The 24,453-nt window shown below is 37.3% G+C and overlaps 1 protein-coding gene across 6 annotated transcripts in view; it reads left to right on the forward strand.

Annotated features, from left to right (window-relative positions):
• SLTM (SAFB like transcription modulator) overlaps nucleotides 1-24,227 on the forward strand; it is a 45,484-nt gene extending 21,257 nt beyond the window's left edge. For 2 of the 6 annotated variants that reach the window (XM_047075046.1, XM_047075047.1), the window contains exons 6-21: nucleotides 3,351-3,378; nucleotides 4,711-5,179; nucleotides 5,795-5,844; nucleotides 8,018-8,136; nucleotides 11,392-11,541; nucleotides 11,771-11,874; nucleotides 11,967-12,133; nucleotides 12,655-12,740; nucleotides 12,937-13,100; nucleotides 15,539-15,719; nucleotides 16,463-16,587; nucleotides 17,384-17,554; nucleotides 18,260-18,574; nucleotides 18,823-18,967; nucleotides 20,902-21,062; nucleotides 23,168-24,227. In XM_047075046.1, the coding sequence (XP_046931002.1) occupies nucleotides 3,351-3,378; nucleotides 4,711-5,179; nucleotides 5,795-5,844; nucleotides 8,018-8,136; nucleotides 11,392-11,541; nucleotides 11,771-11,874; nucleotides 11,967-12,133; nucleotides 12,655-12,740; nucleotides 12,937-13,100; nucleotides 15,539-15,719; nucleotides 16,463-16,587; nucleotides 17,384-17,554; nucleotides 18,260-18,574; nucleotides 18,823-18,967; nucleotides 20,902-21,062; nucleotides 23,168-23,276 (2,544 nt within the window). In that variant the 3' untranslated portion in view covers nucleotides 23,277-24,227. The remainder of the gene's footprint in view (nucleotides 1-3,350; nucleotides 3,379-4,710; nucleotides 5,180-5,794; nucleotides 5,845-8,017; nucleotides 8,137-11,391; nucleotides 11,542-11,770; nucleotides 11,875-11,966; nucleotides 12,134-12,654; nucleotides 12,741-12,936; nucleotides 13,101-15,538; nucleotides 15,720-16,462; nucleotides 16,588-17,383; nucleotides 17,555-18,259; nucleotides 18,575-18,822; nucleotides 18,968-20,901; nucleotides 21,063-23,167) is intronic. The other 4 variants (XM_047075048.1, XM_047075049.1, XM_047075050.1 and 1 more) reach the window with 3 other exon arrangements.
• The last annotated feature ends 226 nt before the right edge of the window (nucleotides 24,228-24,453 follow it).

The following is a 24,453-nucleotide window of genomic DNA, read 5'->3' on the forward strand; positions in this document are numbered from 1 at the left end:
TTTGACTAAGGGTTGTAGATCCTGCTATAAGGATAAACAACATGAGTACCTACCTTACAGAGCATTTGCTTCATTTTCATATGTGAAATGTTACATTTTTTCCAAGAGAAGCTCAAAAAGTGTTTAATATGGAAGGATGCTTTACACTGTTGTTCCTTATTATATTTCTCATTCTGAAAACAACCTGTTTTCGGTGGAGGAAAATTGTTTTCAGAGAAAATGCGTATCCTGTGTATCATTTAGACAGGAAAAATCTCCCATTGTATTTCTTGGTTTGTTTCTGTATTACAAAGATTTTTAGGCTTATTTAGGGCTTTTGGTTTGACTTTAGCAGAACTTTGTTTACTGCACATAACTGCGCAGTGAAACCTGCACTGATACGTGGCTCATCTTTTCTGCTAACCCTAGTTGTTTTTGTGCTTCACCTGTGTTGTAGTTGGTTTTATTTTCTAGAAGCCGGGTCAGACTCTTCTAGGGGCATTGAAGCATATGTGGTAAAGCTAGTGTTACCTTTAATTTGAGAAACTCACATTATGAGACCCTTCAGAAGACATGTTGAATAATTAGGGTAAATATCTGAAAGCTCTTCAGCAAAGTAAGGCAAACCTTACCAGTTATTTTAGCAGCTAGAAATAACATTTGTAACTAGTGGAACTACAGCAGAAAGCATTTTTTAAAAAATATTTTTTAATGTTTATTTATTTTGGAGAGAGAGAGCATGGGAGGGGAGAGACAGAGGGAGACACAGAATCCATGCACAGAGCCTGACGCGGGGCTCGAACTCACGGACTATGAGATCATGACCTGAGCCAAAGTCGGATGCTTAACCAACTGAGCCACCCAGGAGCCCCAGGGTTTTGTTTCTTACAAAACACACAATACTTAATTTTTTTTTTAATTTAAAAATTAAAATTTTTTTACTGTTTAAAACAGGAGATAATTTGGCCATTTTTTCTTAAACCTGTCAGTATCGCATCTCTAAAAGAATAACTGGAAAGTGGTGTTGCTGTTGGTAGATAAAGGAGAGGCAAGTTGCATTCTTTAAGTTAATTTGTTCTGCTTCCAATTAAAAGTTAAAGATATTCCAGTATATTTATTCCCCCAAGACAAATTACTAAACTAAAAGAGAAAGATAAATCACCAATTCTGGTCTCACCCATCTTTTCCTTGCTGCCATTGCCTGTCATGCCACCCAAGTGAAAGCATTTCTCTTTCCTTTCCAAATGTTGCAGATTAGAAACATAATGATTGAAACTAAATTCTGGTTCAGCATTGTGGTCCAGAGCAACAATAGAGTTATCAGAGCATAATGTCGCAGACTTAAGTGATAATAAGATTCACTTTACTATGAATCAATAACCTACTTGTTCAGGACTCTTTTACTTCCTAAGCTTGTGGCTTAGTTGTTTCAGTGTTTGTAGTTTCCTTCATACACTTTAGTGTGTAAAACAATTGGGCATTTCCTAACTGGGGCACTTACATGTTAGCTTAAAGTCAAAAAATCTGGGGGCGCCTGGGTGGCGCAGTCGGTTAAGCGTCGGACTTCAGCCAGGTCACGATCTCGCGGTCCGGGAGTTCGAGCCCCGCGTCGGGCTCTGGGCTGATGGCTCAGAGCCTGGAGCCTGTTTCCGATTCTGTGTCTCCCTCTCTCTCTGCCCCTCCCCCGTTCATGCTCTGTCTCTCTCTGTCCCAAAAATAAATAAAAACGTTGAAAAAAAAATTTTAAAAAAAAAAAAAAAAGTCAAAAAATCTGTTAAAATGATTTCTTAGAAATATGGTTGTTGCCAGATGTAAGTTTGAGCATATGGTAAAATATTTGACATTTTTAAAGAACGCACACTTGTCTATGAATCTAAAATTGTGTTATAAATAAATATGCCAGTTAAAGTTTTATTTACAGTTCAGTTTAAGCCTTTTTTCACTACTGGGCTGTCACTCTAAGGCAGTAGTTCTTAAAGTGTGGTCCCTGGACAATAGCATCAGCGTCACCTGGAAGCCTGTTAGAGATGCAGATTCTCAAGCCCTGCCTCCAGACCTGAATTAGAAACTCTGGGTTGGTGCTTAGCAAACTGTTTTAATTAGCCTTCCAGGAGATTGATACAGACTCAAAGTTTGAGAACACTACTCTAAGGCTTTGTATGTGCTAGCTTCATACCACTATGACCAAAAAGGATCTACTTCTACTCAGCTTTTACTTTATTTATTATTTTTTAAATGTTAATTTATTTGTGACAGAAAGAGAGAGAGAGAGAGAGAGAAATAGAGTAATAGAGTGGCGGAGGGGCAGAGAAAGAGGGAGACACAGATTCCAAAGCAGGCTCCAGGCTCTGAGCTGTCAGCACAGAGCCTGATACAGGGCTCACACTCGCGAACTGTCCGATCATGGCCTGAACTGAAGTCAGACGCTTAACCGACTGAGCCCCCCAGGTGCCTCTACTCAGCTTTTATTTTAAAAGTTATAAGTTAAAACATCCCTTCACTTTTTTTTTTCCTTTACTGAGATTAAATGCATATTTCGTTATTTGTTAAGATCTTTAATGGGAAAATGTTGGTTTTATCTTGGTGTGATTATGACTACTTCAGTGGTTTTTGCACTATTTGCTTGGTAAAGGGAAAATCCCCTTGCAGTATTCCTGTTTTCAGGCTAGTACATGCTTAATTTTAGATTAGGTGAGGAGATCACATATTTTAAAATTAAAATCAGTCATATTTTTTAAAAAGTGTGAGTTACTCTTTTGATTACCTATTGTGCAAACACCTTTTTAAAAGTAGTTGGCCTCCAGGGTGTATGTGGCTGCTGTGAATTAATTTTTAGCAGATCAGAGGAATGAGTAATTTGAAGATAACTGCTCTTGTAGTCTTCCCTTTTGAGTTCTGAGATACCTGGAAAGAGTTTTTGTTTGTTTGTTTTATTAATATGCATTTAAGCCCTTGAAACTGCGTGTCTTCAATTTATACTTTCTGGTACTACTTTTGAATAGTATGCCCTAAAAGTGCTTTTGAATGGAGTCACGTAAGATAATCAGGTCAGTCCTTTGGCAACTGCTTGATGTGAGTAAGATTCAGATTTATATAAACTAGTTTTGAATACTGAAACTAATACAGTTTATTGATGATCTGATTATTGATAGATTTACCTGTTTTGTCTGAAACCGTATATACCAGACATGTGCCACATTTCTCTAACTGGCCTCTGGTTCTGATTGGAAGATCCTATATATGCTAGTGATAGGTGTCCCTAATTAATGTTACTAAATTATATACCAGTTTAACTTGACTGATTTTATGCTATTACTAAAATCTAGTTTTAAGTGAATTCATTTTACATTTGATTATTCTTTGAATTTCAGGATGGTGAGGAAGAAGAAAATGAGAAAGGTATGTTTGATGCCAAGTAGAGTTTAAAAATTGCTGACATTTAGAAAAATAGTAAATTATGTGAGAACAAAAACCTTCCTTATTTGAAATCTTATTTTTGAAATGACTTTATTTTCAAATTTATCAATTTAGTGAATTAAATTAGCATCTTGATTTCATTTTTCAATTGGTTTTAATTTTCTTTTTAACATTTAAGATATGTTCTAACTTAATGGTACATATCAGTTACTGTAGTGGACAATGCCATATTTTATTTAACCCAATTTTAACTTTATTTTTTACAATAACTTCTAGCGTACGGTAAGTTGATAACGTCCTTAAGACTGGCACTGCAGTAACTCATACGTGCTTATTGGAGTGTAACGGATAATTAATTGTATGAACGGTCCTAAAAATGGGTGATGAGGAGACTAACGTTTTGTTTGCTACATAGAGAAACTTTCGTATAGCCTTCTGACAGTTTTCATAGTTTAGGAGAACTGTCTCATCCAATACAATTACAGGGACATCAGTAGTAATACATTTGTCAGTACGAGGTTATCATGGAAGAGTTCTTGGATGGAAGTCAAAGGATCCTACTTTGGACTAGAAAGGACATGGAGCAGGGTTCTAAGCAAAGCAGAATTAAAGGCCTAAAAATGATGACGAAGTAAAGCTACTGACTGAAAATCTCACATGCCTGAAGCCTTTCTATTTTGGGGGAATGCAAGACATCTTCAAAAACGGTAATTGCGGGACTGACTGGACAGGATGAAGACTGGAAATAACCAATTTCCTGAACGTTATGGAGCAGGCCATCTTTGGAGCCTTCTGTAGCAGTTTTCCATACGATTCTGGACTACCCAAGAATTGAGTAAGAAGAGTGAAAAAGATGGGGCCCTGAAAAACTCTGAAGACTGATTGATATCCTCAGACTGTGACCTTTCAAGATGTCACCAAGGGAATTCTGAAGGTCACAAGGGTTAAACCCAAGATGATTGGAACATTGAATAACAAATCTGCACATTTGTCACTATCTCATGGAGGAAAAACGTCTTCCATATGCCATTAACTTCTAACCACAAATGAAGAGCTGGTATCCTCAGGATGGAACCATTTCCTCACTTTTGTTGTTTGGTATTTGTATGTAGAGATCATTTTTTTCCATGAAGAATAAGTGATCCTGGGTAAAGGATTGTTTATGTTAGTTAATACCCTTGTGTTTTTTTTCCCCTAACCTTCCATCAGTGCTAATAACTGGCTTTATATTTTCTAGGTCCTATTCTAGCTTATGAATATGAAATTGTTTAAACTTCTTGTTTTGCCATATTTATTCCTGTTAAATCCTCTTAGATATAGCAGGTTCTGGTGATGGTACACAAGAAGTATCTAAACCTCTTCCTTCAGAAGGGAACCTAGCTGAGGCTGATCACACAGCTCATGAAGAGATGGAAGCTAATGCGACTGTGAAAGAAGCTGAGGATGACAACATCTCGGTCACAATCCAGGCTGAAGATGCCATCACTCTGGATTTTGATGGTGATGACCTCCTAGAAACAGGTAAAAATGTGAAAATTACAGATTCTGAAGCAAGTAAGCCAAAAGATGGGCAGGACGCCATTGCACAGAGCCCGGAGAAGGAAAGCAAGGATTATGAGATGAATGCGAACCATAAAGATGGTAAGAAGGAAGACTGCGTGAAGGGGGATCCTGTCGAGAAGGAAGCCAGAGAAAGTTCTAAGAAAGCAGAATCTGGAGACAAAGAAAAGGATACTTTGAAGAAAGGGCCCTCGTCTACTGGGGCCTCTGGTCAAGCAAAGAGGTTTGTTTTTCTATGTCAGTTCTTTACGATACTGAATTCCAGCATTCAATAAGATCACTCTACATTAAGGGGGTGGCTTCAAGACCATGTACAGTAATTAGTACTTATGATCCTGCCTATAATATTTTTGACCGTCATAAGTTACTTTAAAAAAAATTTCAAGATCTTCGTAATATGCAGTGTGTCCTACTGATTGCATTGTCGAATTGTCAGCATATATTTGGTTTTTTTTTTGTTGTTTTTTGTTTTTTTTTCAAATTGACAATTTTTTTGTGTTTTATTTTTAAAAATCCTTGTGATGATGGTTAATGAACAACTATCAGTCCTAAGAACACAAAATGAAGTCAAGTCCCAGTCCTGAAATCTGGAGAAGATGGCCATATATCCACTGAATAGAATTGTCAGAAAATCTAGATCTTCAGGCATCTTGGGGAAAATCAGTGCAAGAATCCTAAGGGAATCATTTGTTCAAATAACCTAATCTAGACCTTTGGAATTGTTAATTTGTGTGAATAGCACTAGTTTGAAATGTAGTCAATATCAAGCTGTTCGATTTTTGGTTTTTTTGGGTTTTTTTTTTGTTTTCAATTTTCTTCTGGTGATTTGCTTCTTTAGCTCTTCAAAGGAATCTAAAGACAGCAAGACATCATCCAAAGATGACAAAGGTAATGGATTTTTTTCCTATTTATTTCAGTGGTAAATTGCGTATTTTCGTTAAAAAATAATAATTGCCTGGGGTTTCCTTTGACGTTTAGTCATTTAAAATATACATACTAAAATTTCTGGATGGCTTTTGTGCAGACTGTTGAGTTATATGGATTTTGGCAAACTCTTGGTGTTATTGAGGTGTTAAGCTTTAATTAATTTGTAAACTGGTAGGAGTATGCTAAAAGTTGTATTTTTAACATTGTGTTCTAAGCACCTGTGTTGAATATTAATACAATAGATACTTCATTTTCTTGCCTTATAATTTTAGAAATATTTTATCTTTAGTTGTAGTCATTTGCAACCCATATACACCAACCTTCTCCCTGTTCTGTCTAGTAGGAAATGTGCCATAAATGATATTTGCATATATTCGTGGAGTCTAATATTTAAAAGAAAATCAGTCTCTAACATTTGGTTTTATTTTTTTCATTGTTTAAATCAGGGCACACTTCTGTTAACATAGCCAGTATAGGGTATTTTTGATTCTTTACAATTTGCTTCTTGGTTTGGCTTATTTTGGGTCGATAGGAGTTTTATGTAGGAAATTCGTTTTATTTTAAATTTTTATAAGCTTAAAGATACAATATTTGGTTACTTTCTGTTACTGGGATGTCTGGGTCTCTCATGGCTGTTGCACTATAGTTTCCTCTTGTACATATGCTGTCTACTTGAAAAACATTTCCTGTTTTCTGAAAAATCACTTTAAGGGAAATAACACCAATCAGATATTGCAAAGTCCTAGAATGCCTCTTCAGTGAATAAATAAGGAATGTTATCTGATTTTTGTGGTTCATTTAGTGTTATTTTGTTGGTAATTTTAATAGTTGGAATTTCAAGTGATTGTGTACTAAATTGACAGTTAATTGCAATACTCACATCCTTTTACAGTTTTGGTTAATGGACAAAATTTAATAGATTTATTGAATGTTACCCTATAAATTCAGAAGATTAGTGGTCTTGTTTAAATGTTAACTTTTTTCTATTATTGAAATTTTTTTTTCTGTAATTAAGAGAAGTACCTGGGCCCAAATGTTACTGCTAACATAAAAAAAGATACACAGTCTTCTAGTTAGCATTTCATAAAATCGATCCTTTGATAAATGTAGTTTTTAAGAGTAGAAATGCAGCAGCCATTAATATTTAAAATGTGTCGTCTCTTCATAAGTCTACGTGGACAGTAATTTTTCAACTAAAACCTGTGGCATTAATATTTTAAAGCATTGAAAATTTTACTCTTTCTACTTACAGTAACGTGCAGTTATAAAAATTGTTACTTTTAATTGCTTACATACTTTTTTTCCTTAAAGTGGGTAAGAATTGTTCTGCAAATTAAGTCAAATGAGTGAAAGCTCCCTTTTGTAACAGCACATTTGAAGAAAAGCACTGGGGGGGGGGGTGGTGACTGACTAGGCCTGTATTCCAAGAAATGGTACTTAGGTGTATGACAGCCTACTTTGTGTATGGAGGTAGTACAGAAATAATTCGTGTAACCATTTACCTATTCTAAAGAATTTTGAGGTTTCTGATTTTATTCTTATTAATAACTTTGTTTTAGAAGATTGTTTTTTATTAAATCCAGAGTTATCTAGCTGCATATAATTCCTGTTTTATTCTTTCTCTACCAGAGAATGAAGATGAGCTGTTGGTTAGTCTTTGTTATTAAACATTTACATTTTTGAATATGGTTTATCCCTTCCTTTGACTGTTCCTTTTTGCACTCCCAATGTCTCAGGATCTAAAGCCCAGAACATATGTGGGTAATTAAGCAATCTGTACATTTCTAGATGACTGCTTTCCAGTTGTCTATATTCATTGCAGTGGTAGAGTATAAATTATTAAACTTAACAGTCAAAGTCAAGACCTGTAACTGATTTTTTACCCACTTCAGTTTAACGCATGCAGTAGAAACTATACAGATGTTCAGATTTGTTTCCTCACTAGTTGTATCGTCTATTGTGTTTGATTTTAATAATAGCAAATTCATAGGATTTTGATACAGCGAGGTTGTGCTATTAGATTTAGTTACGTCAAAAGATAATTCTATAATTTTGAAAGAAGATGGATCTAATCATTTTATTAAAAAAAATTCCAGTGGAGATACTAAAATGTTTGATATTAAATTTGTTCTAGGCAGTACAAGTAGTACTAGTGGTAGCAGTGGAAGCTCAACTAAAAATATCTGGGTTAGTGGACTTTCTTCTAATACCAAAGCTGCTGATTTGAAGAACCTTTTTGGCAAATATGGAAAGGTACGCTGCTTTTACCTGTTTATCTATCTTTCTCATGTGTCCGTTTGAAAGGAATTATATTCAAAACAATATTATATGAAACCTTCCAGTTTTTTTTGTTTTTCTTAGGACTGGTTTAAGCATAATTATTGAATTCTGTGGTAACGTAGAGTTCGTCCTATAATCTCACTCTGAGCCTGGGGATCTTTGTATTAAAAGCTCATATTATAGTTTTCTTTTTTTTTTTTTTTAATGTTTATTCATTTTTGAGAGACAGAGACAGAGCATGAGTGGGGGAGGAGCAGAGAGAGAGGGAGACACAGAATCTGAAGCAGGCTCCAGGCTCTGAGCTGTCAGCACAGAGCCCAATGCGGGGCTCAAATTCACAGACTGTGAGATCATGACCTGAGCTGAAGTCGGACGCTCAACTGATGGAACCACCCAGGCGCCCCTAAAAGCTCATATTTTAAGCCCATTTCAGCCAAGGACTGAGTTATTCATCACATTCATCATGATTTTTCTAGGAACTAGAGTATCTAAGGCTAATCTAGTCATTTGGAAAATATTAGACAACGGGATATAGAATTTGGTGGGGGTGGGAACTGATACACCTGTCACCATACAGATTCCAGTACAGTAGTGGAAAAAAATGTAAAACTGGTGAAAATATCCTTCATCAGAAGTTGTGATATGTGCTATGATGGAAGAGTTGCCAAGAGAGCAGAAGGGGAGGCTCAACTGTGGTTGGTTCATCAGAAAAATATATACTGGCATATAAAGGGAAGATCTAACAGAAGAATAGCCAATAATTAAATGCATTAAATACTCAATTAATAGTTGTTGAATTGCATTGTAGTCGATTTGTATCCCTTAGGGCACTCACTCCTTTCTGCCTTATATTTTTGTTTTCATTATATGTCATATGTAATCTACTCCAGCGTAAGCTCTTTTTTTCTTAAATGTTTATTTTGAGAGAGAGAGAGCATGCACACAGAAGTGGGGGAGGGGCAGAGAGAGAAGGAGAGGGAGAATCCCAAGCAGGCTCCGTGCTGTCCCCGCAGAGTGTGACACAGGGCTCTATCCCAGTGTCCCAGGAACTGTGAGATCATAACTTGAGCCAAAATCAAGAGTTGGACTCTTAACTGACTGGAGGCACCCCTCCAGTGTAGTCTCTTTGATAGCAGGGACTTTGTCTGCTGTACTTTAAGTGCATGCGGTAGGCTTTGAAATATTTGTTAAATTAATGACCAATATTGGTGAATAACCATTCATGAATGTTATAAAAATCTATTCTGTTGGGGGCGCCTGGGTGGCACAGTCGGTTAAGCGTCCGACTTCAGCCAGGTCACGATCTCGCGGTCCGTGAGTTCGAGCCCCGCGTCGGGCTCTGGGCTGATGGCTCAGAGCCTGGAGCCTGTTTCCAATTCTGTGTCTCCCTCTCTCTCTGCCCCTCGCCCGTTCATGCTCTGTCTCTCTCTGTCCCAAAAATAAATAAACGTTGAAAAAAAAATTAAAAAAAAAAATCTATTCTGTTGATTTCAGAAGTCTTTTTTTTCTTCTTCTTCTAATATAGAGTTGCCTGAGTGTTAAGGATTCTTATAGGTGTCAGATATACAACACTGAGAACTGTAGTCCTGTGATCAGCCTTGGTTTATTTTTTATTTTGTTTTCAGTAATTTATTGTTAGAGATATAAGAAGTTTTTTAATGCTGGCATTTCTTAGGACTAAAACTATATAAGGACACCGTGTACTTTTATAACAAGACATTGGGCTTTAAAACCAAGTTGTTGTTGGGGCAAGTCTGCCTTTCCCAGACTTGAGATAAAAGCTGATAGTTTCCAGCCATCCACACCACCCAGCCTCCTAAATTCCCTGTTTATCTCGTTTTGGCATTATGTCTGTCTCTCTTTTTGTTCAGCACTAGATTGTACTGCCACTTTTCTTCCTACTCATCCATCCCTGTTTCTCTTGACTTTGATAGAATTGAAATTCTTTGTCACTTTTATATTGGTGTATATTTTTAAAGCTCAAAGTGTATCCTTTTAGAGTATGTTTTTGTAGGGTGTGTTTTTAAGACTGCTTTTTTATATGTGGATGGTTCTTTATTCATTTTTTGAAATTTCTTAACTCATTGGAGAAAATTGTTAACACTCATTTAGAAACTTTCTATAAAATTACCTCTTTTATTCCTCTAAGAGATTCAGGGTGGGCTTATGATAGGGGAAGTTTGGCCCAAATGCAATTGAGAATATTAATTTCTTTGCTTTCATTAATTGTGTCATTATTGCACTGATGTGACTGCTGTATTTTGGCTATAGAGTTGAAAAGTTTAACACAAAACAAGTAGATTACAATTGCTTTTTGAGACTATTTATTATTGTTTTTAATGTTTATTAATTTTCATAGAGGGACAGAGCGCAGGAGGGGGAGGGGTAGAGAGAGAAGGAGACCCGAAGCAGGCTCCAGGCTCTGAGCTGTCGGCACAGAGCCCGATGGGAGGGGCTGGAACTCAGGAACTGCAACATCATGACCTGAGCCGAAGTCGGATGCTTAACCGACTGAGCCACCCAAGTGCCCCTTGATGCTATTTTTTAAATGTTTATTTTGGGAGAGGCAGACAGACAGGGTGTGGGGGAGGACCAGAGAAAGAGAGAGGGAGAGAGAGAATCCCAATCAGGCTCTGTGGTAACAGCGCACAGCCCATCATGGAGCTCAGTCCCATGAACTGTGGTATCATGACCTGAGCCGAAATCAAGAGTTGGATGTTTAAATTTTTTTTTTTTTCAACGTTTATTTATTTTTGGGACAGAGAGAGACAGAGCATGAACGGGGGAGGGGCAGAGAGCGGGAGACACAGAATCGGAAACAGGCTCCAGGCTCTGAGCCATCAGCCCAGAGCCCGACGCGGGGCTCGAACTCATGGACCGCGAGATCGTGACCTGGCTGAAGTCGGACGCTTAACCGACTGCGCCACCCAGGCGCCCCAAGAGTTGGATGTTTAACCGACTGACCCATCCAGGAGCCCAGTTTTTGATGCTTTAGATTTTTCCCCTGGATATTTACTGAGTACTTGTATTATAAGCAAAGTAGATAATGATCACAAGAATATGAACCAGAATAATAATATATATCCAAAATGTATCCATCATCACAAATTCATGTATCCTGAATATATCCTTTTATTTGATTAGTATTAGTTCTGAAGTTTGATCTATTCAGAAATGTATGTTGTGGTAAAGTTGTAAAACTTTGTCAAGTGTTATTTTATATTCTAGGTTCTGAGTGCAAAGGTAGTTACAAATGCTCGAAGTCCTGGGGCAAAGTGCTATGGCATTGTAACTATGTCTTCAAGCACAGAGGTATCCAGATGTATTGCACATCTTCATCGCACTGAGCTGCATGGACAGCTGATTTCTGTTGAAAAAGTAAGCTTGCCTAAATGTATATAAAACGGAGGTTACTTCGAGGGCTAGCAGTGCTCAATTTAAAGAGTTTACACCCATAGAGAGTAGAATTTGGAATAGTTTTTAAGTATTATTTTTATGTTTTTACTTCTGTTTTTTCCACATTTGCTCCCCAAAACATACTTTTTTGTGATCTGAAACATAACCTTAAAACATACTGATTTTTTTTTTTCCTGTTTAAACCTTTCAGGTTAAAGGTGATCCTTCTAAGAAAGAATTGAAGAAAGAAAATGATGAAAAGAGTAGTTCAAGAAGTTCTGGAGACAAAAAAAACATAAGTGATAGAAGTAGCAAGTAAGGATTTATTTTTCTGATAAGCACTAGACTTTTTTGGAAAATTGCTGCAAAAGTTCTCATTACATGTTTTTCCTGGGTGGTATGATCAGGACACAAGCCTCTGTGAAAAAAGAAGAGAAAAGGTCATCTGAGAAATGTGAAAAAAAAGAAGGCAAGGATACTAAGAAAATAGAAGGTAAAGATGAGAAGAATGATAATGGATCAAGTGGCCAAACTTCAGAGTCGATTAAAAAAAGTGAAGAAAAGAAGCGAATAAGTATGCTTATGTATCTTTCTTCTCAATCCCTTTCTAATGCTTTCTACCATTTCGTTTTTACAGTGGAAGGGAAAACCTGAGATCCCAGTCCAGATAAATATTTAAACTTCGTTGTTAGGTGTCACTGTGTTAGAAGGGGAAGTCTTCTTTTGTACTCTTGGGAAACAAGTGTGTTCTTCCATCTAAGCCCCTTTATGGTCATTGATAGCTGTGTGACTGAGTTGGGATCTTTTGTTGTTTTTGTTTTTTTCTTTTTTAATATGAAATTGATTGTCAAATTGGTTTCCATAAGAGTTGGGATCTTTTGGTATCACTGAAAGTAATTATGTTTGTGGGTTGAGCTCTTTTTAAAGACTATTTGCAGTTAAGTTCTCATAGAATAAGTAGGTTTATTTATTTCATGCACTATGTTGTGAATATCTGGCTATCTAAGATTTCAGCATTTTTACATGATAGTTACTGTCTTTTTTAATGAGATAGTGTTTAGACATTTGTTTATGTAATTTTTTTTTTCCTCTTAGGTTCAAAGAGTCCAGGACATATGGTAATACTAGACCAAACTAAAGGAGATCATTGTAGGCCATCAAGAAGAGGAAGATATGAGAAAGTAAGTCTCTGAGAGGGCTGCTGTGTACTATTCTGCTATTTTCAAAAGAAGATAATTCGGTATCTCTATAACTTGAAAATCAAGGAAAATAGAATGTCATTACTCTTTTAAAGCTTTTTAAATGACCAGCTGAACTTGAAAACCAAAACTCCACATTATTTTAACTTCTAGTCCTGTTACACTTTTTTTCTTATAGATTCATGGAAGAAGCAAGGAAAAGGAGAGAGCTAGCCTAGATAAAAAAAGGGACAAAGACTATAGAAGGAAAGACATCTTGCCTTTTGAAAAGATGAAGGAACAAAGACTAAGAGAGCATTTAGTTCGCTTTGAAAGATTGCGACGAGCAATGGAACTTCGAAGGTAGGAAAAGTGTCTCTTTTATACCTGTCGTTACCTATAGGTACATCTTTAACACTAGTTACAAACCAGATTCCTAGAAATTGTATTCCCAAGAAAGCTGTTTGCCACTTTTAAGAAATGGAGTAAAACCTAATGATTTCTTAAGTTTGCATAGCATTTTGTAATTTACCAAGTACCTTTCCATCTGTTCTCTCTGTCTCAGCTGTTCTGTACGGTTAGGTGTGCCCATTATCTGATTGAAAAAATGGAGGCCCAGAGAGGCTAAAAGACTCTTCCAAATGCCACATGGCTAATGAGTGGCAGAGTCGGGACTCAGACCCAAGTCTTCTGACTCCAAGTCCAATGCTCTTTCCTCTACTCCAAAGCTGCCGCCATGAAAAACATTTTAAAGGAAAAAATGATGGTGACATAAGATAACCTCAACGTAATCTATAGGTTCTCAAGTGTCTATTTTATACCTGTCTTTACCTGTAGGTACATCTTTAACACTAGTTATAAACCAGATTTCTGGAAATTGAAAGGAAGTGAAGGAATTTTGACTTGTGAACCTTAATGTGTTCAAGCTCTGTCTCAAAGCAAGCATTCTCTTTAAAACAGAGAACAAAACAAAACATTTTCAATTTTTAGTGGCAGTATCTATCTCAACAGTTTGCCATGAATGCCAGTTTGCTTTCATATGTCAATTTTTTGATGCCACTTAAAATATTCTTGTGATAGTGTTTTATAATATAAATTTCCAAATATTAACCTGTCTCATTGAGAGGTCTTTTATCATGGGATTTCATCTATTCGTTCACAGGAGCGTCAGGAATTACCAGACACTTGTGATGACTTAAATAGTACTGTGATTGCCACACACTTTATTAGAGAGAAATAATCCTCGCATTGCTCAGAATCCATTTGCTTTTTTTTGATGAAGTCCTAATATGCTGAGCTTCCTATTTAGATGACAGATCAGGAGGAGAGCGTGGGAGCTGCTAGAGCAGGGATTCTCATGCCTATCAGACCAGCACCCCTGTTATGTTAAAAAAAAAGTTGCAGCGTCCTCTTTACTCTGCTGAAATGTAATTGATGCATAATAGGCCTACAAATGTGTTATATGCCTATGCAAATAATTTCCAAAAAACCAATATAATGCCTTAATTCTAATACAAAGGAGAAATAAAAGTAAATTATAATGAAGCATATATTCCAGATATGAATGTTTAGGCACGACTCTCTAGAAGACCTAATGAAGTAGTCAGATGTTTACAACCCTCTTTAGATTCAATGAGAATGTGACAGCTACAAATGCAGACTGATATTGGTGTGTCGTTTTGGTAAGTCAAATGCCAGGAGTGGTGTTGGCATTACAACATGATTTCTGAAATGGTGAGCGACTCTTGGTGAAGGTCTTAAGAAAGTATAATTTTCCTTCTAATTGACATGGAGTTGCATTCCTGGAAATTTTAGCGTATATAAAACCATGCCAACCATGCAACCGTGCAAACCAACCAACCTAGCATGTATTCACAATGAGTGAAGTTCTAGGCTCCAGTTTTTTTAAAGGTGATTTTGTTTTGTTTTAATGACATGAATGTCCATTATGACATTTGAAAGTATAATGAATATTGGACAGATTTTTTTGCTGTGCTGAACTATCTGACCATTCCATGCAGTGTAAGCTGTCTAGAATCCTTGGTCCCCATTCACTCAGTGCTGCTGCTAATGGCCCCGATGGTCATTGGGATAATTTAAAATGCCCTTCAGATTTCCATGGGAGCAGTACTGACCCACTGAGAACCACTGGGTGGCTAGAGGAAGACATGCTGATAGAGCACACTGAGGCCCTTAGAGTGAGGGGATGACAGAAATGTGAAAAGTCCCGATACGTTATCTTCATTAAGTTCAGCAAACATTTGAACTGCCTCCTGACTCAAAGAATCACGGGCTAGTGAACAGCAAAAAAGCCCTTAAGGGCAACCATCTTATTATATATAGCATCTGCTATAATTCATGTTGATGGATATGATCCCAAGTCACCAAAATAAGGTCTACTTTGTTTAAGGAGATAGAACACATACTAGCTACTGGAAAATTTCCTGTCAAAAACAGAAGTTGTAGTTTTGTAAACATATTTGTAGAATATGTCCTTATTAAAATGTTGATTAACTAATGGGCTATTACTATAGTGGGATTTTTATTTAAACAGGAATCCTCTAAGAGGCAACTACTCTATAAAATTCAGCTGCTCAGTTGACAATCTTAATAAATAAGTGACAGCATTGGAATCTGTTTAAAGTTTTATTTTGAGTTCTCTTTCCAATTACATTAAAACTACTTAGATTGAGTTGAAGTTTAAACTTGCCAACCACAAGGAAAAATTCAAACTCAAAAGCTATTCTCTTTCACACAGTGCTAGCATAATTTAAGTATTTCTAAATACTGATTTTTGTTAGACGAAGAGAGATTGCAGAAAGAGAGCGTCGAGAGCGAGAACGCATTAGAATAATTCGTGAACGGGAAGAACGGGAACGCTTACAGAGAGAGAGAGAGCGCCTAGAAATTGAAAGGCAAAAACTAGAGAGAGAGAGAATGGAACGCGAACGCTTGGAAAGGGAACGCATTCGTATTGAACAGGTGCAGTCAGAAAATCTTTTCATCTTAAATAACTGACCTTTTTCAAACCCTGTGATTTTTGCCCTAAAATTTGCTTTACTTGTTGTAAAGCTTCTATAGAATGAGTTCAGCTGATGAGCATTTATTGAGTGCCCCTGAAAGATAACCATCAGTTAGGTGCTAGTTAAAAATACATTTAGCAGTGACTTTGTTCTGGCCAATTGGTAGTAACTCGAACTCTGCAATATCATGGCAGCCTAATAGTCTGAGCATAGGACTATGAGTCCAGAGTAGTTGTAATCCAGGCTCTGTCACTATCCCAGTCTCAGCACATCATAACTTATTTCCTTACATATTAGAGTGGGAATGATTTCCCAAGGCTGGAAGGAAATAATGCCTCTCTTTGCAGAATTGCATCAAAGCATTTAGTTTCCATACATATTTAGAACTTTATTTCTAATTCCCTTTAGGTGCTTTTGTTTCAATCAAATGATGAAACTGAATCTGACCTTCCCAATTACTTGCCAGCTTTCACCACCCAATCTCTGTTATTTTTAAATGTTGCAGAACAATAGCCATAGTCTAGATTACTGATTTCTGATTTCTGAAGTCAGTTTTGTTTATGTATTTGTCCCAGGTATGTGTTTTGCCTGGTGCTTGCCTATGGTGGTTTCTTAATGACAGGATGAAAACAAGGTTGCGCATGTACTTACCTTATGTTTTCATTTTGCATTGGTTGGTTCTTCCTTCTGTGTTGTCTGAAGGAACGTCGTAAGGAAGCTGAACGTATTGCTCGAGAACGAGAGGAACTGAGAAGGCAACAGCAGCAGCTTCGTTATGAACAAGAAAAAAGGAATTCTTTGAAACGCCCACGTGATGTAGATCATAGGTAGTTGCCTGCTTTCTTCTTTAACAGTTACATTTGTTACCTTATGCCTTTTAAACTAAGACTGACCAGGGAATTAGAAACTACAGGCAACTGTCACTGGAATAAAAGGTCATGATCAGTAGGGATGGGAATGATTGCAGGACTGGAGTGGATCCAATGCATTGTCAAGTAGGAAGAGTCTGCTCTCTTTCCCTTTCCCTTCCTCATGACACATGTTTTTCCATTATGACTGGAAATACATGATTATACTGGGCTTCCGTGATGCTTCTCAAACTCAGACCCATTTGAAAATTCTTACAGGTTAATGCAGATAAACTTGGAAGTTACAAACTTGGCTTGTCTGTGTTCATGCTGCTTAATAGTTTTCAAAATATATATAGTTATTTAATTTTTTATCTCATAAATTCTATGAGATTTAGTTGGTTGTGTTGAAAAATACATGGAATGAATGAATTGTGCTTGGGACTTACCTGTGTAACTTCCAAAGTTAAACATAACTGAAAACGTTGTTAGAATTTTATTATAAAATGGTATCTGTTTTTTCCATTTACGAATTTTAAAACAGACCATTTTTCAATTATTTCCTCGCCTGTGAACTTCCTCTAACACTATAGGACTTCATGCAGTCTGATAATTAATTCTTTGCTAGCTTGTTCTTGTAACAGTGTTTTGTGTCTTGAGTTTATTAGCCTTCTGTGTCCACAGTTCCTAGCATGTGGTATGTATGACTCCAAATAAGTGTTGTTGGTTTATTATAAAACTAATTTATATAAATGAGCAAATATTTCTCTTCAAGGCGAGATGATCCTTACTGGAGCGAGAATAAAAAGTTGTCTCTAGATACAGATGCACGATTCAGCCATGGATCTGACTATTCTCGCCAGCAGAACAGATTTAATGACTTTGATCACCGAGAGAGGAGCAGGTTTCCTGAGAGTTCAACAGTACAGTCATCATCTTTTGAAAGGTAGATGCCTTTTTGAAAGTTACTGTATTTGGTACATGAGCCTTGCTAATGATATGTTTGGTTCTCTATTAAAACTTAAGTACAACAGGTCAGGCCTGAGTGTTCAGAACAAGTTGTGTGTTTGGTTTCTGTTTTCATTAATTTAATAAATTCACATAATTAATTTATGTAGCTAGAATTCAATGTTCAAAATTAGTTTGGGGTACCTGGCTGGCTCAGTCTATGGTAGAGCATGTGACTCTTGATCTTGGGGTCGTGAGTTCAAGCCCCACACAGAGTATGGAGATTGCTTGAATAAATAAACTAAAAAAAAAAAAAAAAAGCTTTACTAGGCCACTATAACAAGGTCAAGTAGATTGGCTTTATCTTTTTAACTTTGTTTAAAACTAGGTGGGAATACTGTTAGCTTTGGATGTGCCTCAACTGTTAAGAACAGTATGACATCCTTCAGGTTGGTAGTCACTAGAGTGTTTGATGTAATTTCCCCCAGATGCTAAAAAACAATTTTCATGCCAAACATTTAGCTCATTTTAAAAGAATATAAGTTATTGATTATAATAATAGTTGTGGCTTTTTTGGTGGCTTTGCCTTAAGTTAATTTTTAAAGAACTGTAATTTTTGTAAGTTATGCAAATAAAATCAAGAAAAATAGGGCCAAATAAGTACGTCTCAGGACCTGTGTTCTTTGTTTTGGATAATCAACAGGCGAGAACGCTTTGTTGGTCAAAGTGAAGGGAAGAAGACACGTCCTACTGCACGAAGAGAAGATCCAGGTTTTGAAAGGTATCCCAAAAATTTCAGTGATTCCAGAAGAAATGAGCCTCCACCACCAAGAAATGAACTTAGAGAAACGGACAGGAGAGAAGTCCGGGGAGAACGAGATGAGAGGAGAACGGTAATCATCCACGACAGGCCTGATATCACTCACCCTAGACATCCTCGAGAAGCAGGGCCCAATCCATCCAGACCAACCACCTGGAAAAGTGATGGCGGCATGTCCACTGACAAACGGGAAGCAAGGTATTTTTGTAGTTTTCAGTGTCTAGCTGGTGGTACATAACGAATTTGGATTTAGGGAAAAAAGATGTTAGGGCATCTGACTGACTCAGTTGGAAGAGCATGCGACTCTTCATCTCAGGGTCGGTGGTTCGAGCCCCACATGGTGTAGAGATTACTTAAATAAATAAAACCTAAAAAAATTAAAAAAAAAATTTTTTTAAGGTGTAAAAGAATTTTGATTGTAGATATCTTTGGGTTTTGTTTAACAGAGTTGAAAGGCCGGAACGATCGGGGAGGGAAGTATCAGGACACAGTGTGAGAGGGGCTCCCCCTGGGAATCGCAGCAGTGCTTCCAGCTATGGAAACAGAGAGGGAGACAGAGGCGTAATCACAGACCGAGGAAGTGGAACACAGGTAAGTGCTTGAGAGTTTATTGTCCACTCTTCTGTAATACATTCAGAGGACTTATTTTTTAAGTTTTTTTTTTTTAAACGTTTATTTGTCTATTTTTGAGAGAGAGAGCACGTGGGAGGGTCAGAGAGAGGAGACAATCCCAAGCAGGCTCCATACTGTCATCACAGATCCCAAGGTGGGGCTCAAACTCTCAGAATCGTGAGATCATGTCCTGAGCTGAAATCAAGAGTTGGACGCTCAACCTACTGAGCCACCCAGGTGCCCCAAGGACTTAAAATTTTGATGAAGCCTGGATTAGTTAGATTAGAATGATTGGGAGACTAGTTTCTATCAAAGATCTTAAAATCTTTCATATTTTACTGTCAGTAATTGAACATCACTACAAAGAAGTAGGATACTAGCCCTGAAAGTCTGATGCCATTTTTATTAAAATTCCTACTGAAATTTGAGCATTATTAAATTTTGTAGATGAGCCTTCCTAGTGAATGAATGTTTTATTTCTCTTTAAGAAATTGAGGCTTTCATACTAGATGCAAAAATCTTTGGCCTCTACTTGTGTTTCCCTTTCACTTTTCCTTTTTTTTGTCCAGTCCTCTCCTTGTTCATTCAGTAGTTTATAGTGTAGAATTGAGATATAATTTTTGTGTCTTTTTCTTTTAATTCTAAAGGTAGGTGGGTGAAATATTGCATATTTTTAAATTGCTTTTTATTCTTGTGATACTTTATTGACTTGATTATTTTGGAAGTTAATGAACCTGGCCAAAGCAAAGTATCTTCATCTCTTAACAACTCAAATGACCTTTCAACGAATCTGAAAGCATTCTATTGATGAAATACTGGCATATGAGTTGACAGTAGCACAAATAGAAAATCTTCCTAAATTACACACAAAAAAGAATTCTGAAATGTGTGTGTGTGTCCATTCTTCAACCTGCATTATAGTATGAAGCTCTGTTTTGTATTTGAATACATATTCGATTTTGTAGCGGTATACTTGACTGGAAATTTTTTTAATCCCTTGACATTCTAGCTATACCACTATACACTTTCCATTTCATCCAGAGCACTTATGAAATGGATTTGGGAGTGCATTATAAGCTTTCATGTTTTAAGTAAGTTGAAATGTTCAGTGGATCAGTTCATTGATTTCTTTGCCCTGAACATAACTTTCAAGACAGGGTGTATAATCCAGACATTCTGCCCTATTTAGAGTAACACTTAAGGAAGGCAGTCTCACAGAGTATCCCCTGTATTCAGATATCCATTCAGAAAAGATGTTCTGAGGAGGAGATCCTGTCCCTGCCTTGACAATTCTGTTTTTCATAATGTATGTTGTTCTGCCAGTATTACACCTATGTAGAGTACCTTCAGCTTTATTTTCTGTAGACTAAGTATTGTCACTTTTGACTCTGCTTTCCTTGGATCCTTAGTTCTGTGGCTTTTGTTTCTTTATGTTCACTACTCTGCTTTTCTCGTCATGTATGTAAGACCTTGTAAGAGTCATAGCATTGATGAGTACCGTGTGAAATAAGACGGCGATTCGCGTGTCTCTGTGCTGTTTGAGTGTTGAGCATATACCCCACCTTGATTTGTCTTCAGGTTTTGACCTTCCACTGTGCCTTCTTACATACCTATAAATCAATGCATGATATGCATATCTAGAAATACTCGAAGTCATGAAGGACATGCATGCTAGAAGGTATGGAAATAGAAATGACAGTGCTGAATCATTGCCCCCTTACCCTACCCTGAAGCCTGAGCAGCTTCTCAATATGAAGTAGTTGGAAACCCTTTGCATATCCTCTTGTATTATTCACCAGTTTTCTTCTCAGACATCGTATTGATTTGCTTCCGACATTAAGAGCACACCAACATAGTGAGTTGGCATGAGGCTGAGGGTATCATGACCTTTCTTTTAATATGTGATTCTTTAGCACTATCCTGAAGAGCGACATGTGGTTGAACGCCATGGACGGGACACAAGTGGACCAAGGAAAGAGTGGCATGGTCCACCTTCTCAAGGGCCTGGCTATCACGATGCAAGGCGAATGGGTGATGGCCGGACAGGAGCGGGCATGATAACCCAACATGCGAGGTAAGTAGTTATTCGGTTAAGACTTTTCTGGCAGCATATATCCAAACCTTTGTCCTTTCCTTAAAGGGCAAAATAATTTCTGAGAGATTAAATTGCAGCTGGTAACAAACAGCCCTAGCCCTGCCCTGCCCAAACATTTCTCCATATTAACTCAAAATCTCCCAGAGATTTTATGTAGGGCAGCTAATGGTAATTTGTTAGTTTACATTGGCATTCTGCTGTATGGATCGAGATACAGGTACGTGTGTGTCTTAGAAACCAGTAGATGATGACCATTAACTTCATGTTGGAATCGTGATCTTGTTCAGTGCCTGTCACTCCTAAAAGTTCTGGAAAGGAAGAGGAAACAAAATATATTCTGCTTCCTTCCTTTTCAAATAGGTCTAGCAAAAATTTTGGATAGTTAACTAACCCAAAGCCTGTGTATATTCTAAGAGATGAGCTTCATTTTCCCTGTGCACTAACATCCATCGTGGCCCCTCAGCTGGCAAGTCTTTGGCCTCTCCCGGTCTTCCTTGCCCTTCTTTCTTTCCCATTCCCCTGTCTTAGAAGAGGGGGCTTGACTCGGTGATCTCAGTTACTGCTATTCTGTTGGTCACTTCTACCATCAGACTTGAGTGAGTGTTTATTATATTTGGGCCTGCACAGCCTCATCACTCATTTCTGTCTTTGGGTCTAAAGGTTACCAATGCCTTTTTTCTTGATTAATCTATATCTCTTTATTTTCTGAGTTCTCGAGCTCCTTGGCAGTTAAGCACTGTTTCTCATTGCTGCTTTTCCTTTTTTGTGTGACCCACATGTTTTCTAATGCATCATATTTTTTTCCTCACCTTTTTTTATTTCCTTTGCCGGCTCCTTCAGATGGTTGAACTTTAAACACCACTCTATATTTAGCTCTGTATTATGATCTTTATGTAAATACTTTGCTCTCTCTCTAAATTCAGGGTCACAGGCAAACTCATTCCTCTCCTGTTTCAGATCTTCACGTCCCATTTGTCGTCTCTAGCTTCTTTTAATTTGTTGGTGCCACTGTTCATCTCATTCACCTAGACTGGGCCTCATCTTTACATTTCTTCATTCCTAGCATAAATATGTAAATGTGGTTCTGTTTTTAAAGAAGAGTTATAGTAGCTATGCTTTCTTCCTCATTTCAGCTTCTATCTGAGCTTCTCAAATTAGTCTTTTTCCTTCTCCGTTACGCATACTATTTACAAATTTAATTGTTAGAAATGTTTTCATACACCATTTACTTGGTTCCAAAGCCACAAGCTTTGGTCTTATTCTACTTAAAGCGTTTTACCATCGGTTTTTATCTCCCAAATTGGTTGTAGGTTTTTTTGGTGTGCCTTTTTTCTTGCGTCTCTCATTAGTACCTACTATGTTGCATTAAACATATAAAAAATCAACCTTCCTCCAGAATCCAAAAATATTGCTGTGACAATGGCCTGTAGCTCAGTGGTTCAAGTTCCTCATTGATGCTGATGCTGCTGATCTGGGGACCACACTCTGAGGGCTGCTGCTCTGTTCCATTCATGTGCACACCAGTAAATGGCTTACTCTGAGGAAGGGACTTTGAAGCAAGAGTGCCCAAGTTTGTTTGTTTGTTTGTTTGTTTATTTATTTATTTATTTATTTATTTTAAATGTTTTTATTTATATTTGAGACAGAGAGAGAGCATGAGCGGGGAAGGGGCAGAGAGAGAGGGAGACACAGAATCTGAAGCAAGCTCCAGGCTCTGAGCTGTCAGCACAGAGCCTGATGCAGGGCTTGAACTCACAGACTGAGATCATGACCTGAGCTGAAGTCGGACGCTTAACCAACTGAGCCAGCCAGGCGCCCCAAGAGTGCCCAAGTTTAAGTCCTCATTCCTCCATTTATTAGCAGTGACCTTGAGCAAGTCACTTAGCCTCCAGATCTCAGTTTCCTCATCAATAAAGAGGAGTTTGTAAATGGTACTTACCTCACAGAACTGTTGAAAAGAATGTTATTTAATATGGGTAAAGTACAAAGAACAACAGTGCCTGGTAAATGATAAGCACTTTATAGGTATTAGCTATAATTTATTCTTTTGTTCTTGACAGTTTTTTCTTTTAAACCTTTTTCAGTAATGCATCCCCAATTAATAGAATTGTACAAATCAGTGGCAATTCCATGCCAAGAGGAAGTGGCTCCGGATTTAAGCCATTTAAGGGTGGACCTCCGCGACGATTCTGAAAATTAGCTCTCTGCCATGGTTTCAAGATAATTTATTGAAATCTCCTGTAAACTTTACTTGACTACTTACGAAGAGGACCTCTGACTTGCTTGAGAGTTTTGTCAGACTTTTCTTTTTTTCTCTTTTTTTAAAATTTAACATGATTGCTTTTCTCAATTTTGGAGAAGATGTTTAAATAGTTCCGTTGTAACTTTTAATAGTTTTGTGTATCATTCAACTTTTTTTCTTGCAGCACCGAGACACATTTGAAAGGATGGAATCAAAACCATTTTGTTGAACTCTGTGTGAATATAAAGAGTAGTTTGCAGCTGTGTGGTAGTAGTTTAATTTGCAGCATTAGCTCCGTGGTGTCAGGCTCTAGAGTTCCTTCTTGTCACCAAGCATTTTCAGCCTCCATTTTGAAGGCTGTCGAAGCTTAAAACGTCTGCTGTCTAATTTTTAGAGAATAAGATTGTTCCTTGCATTTCTGAGTATTATGTAACCTATTTTTGCAGAAGGTACTGTTACATTAAGTGCATCTGTGTATCCTGGTTTAAAAAAATGTACTCTTTTTTGAAATAAACCTTCCTATTCTGTATAGTTGCTAAAGCGTTGAGAACCTTTTTAATTGTAAAATGAGAGCCGATTTTCAGGTTAGTGTAGCAGCACACTTGTTCAGGTTTGCATGGTATGAAACCAAATAGATGAACGAAACCTTGGCCATGAGGTTTGTATCACTGAGGTTTTTAGACTGAGTTGTGCAGGTAAGTGCACTTGTAGGTAATCTGCACTATTTGGTGGATAAATCCCACCTCTGGGAGTTGTGTGGGTACTAATGTTTCCATGTTCCCAACTATGTTGAGAACTGGAAAAAACCCAGGTTCTAGATTGGTGAATCATTTGGGTTTTGTAAATACTTGTATGTGGGAAGGCATTGTTGTCTCTGTGAAAATAAAAATCCACACCTGGAAGTGTATGTGTCTTTGTTTCCAGCGTTTTAGATGTTAGTCCTCCAGCCCTTTCTGGTGTTAAATCCAAAATCGTTGACTAGGTTTAGAGCTCTAAAGGCAGCCTTTTGGTCTTTGTTCCTAGGAAATAAATCTGACCCATTCTTCACCTTGGTAGCTGGGTACTGTGCTCTGTTACAGTGTTAGAGAGTTAACGTCTAAGCTCACAGACTTTTAAGATTTTTTTTTT

Source organism: Lynx rufus, unplaced genomic scaffold (genome assembly GCF_022079265.1).
Source record: "Lynx rufus isolate CCGP_SWC_20201006 ecotype Redwood Valley unplaced genomic scaffold, mLynRuf1.p SCAF_13, whole genome shotgun sequence".
Lineage (NCBI taxonomy): Eukaryota > Metazoa > Chordata > Mammalia > Carnivora > Felidae > Lynx > Lynx rufus.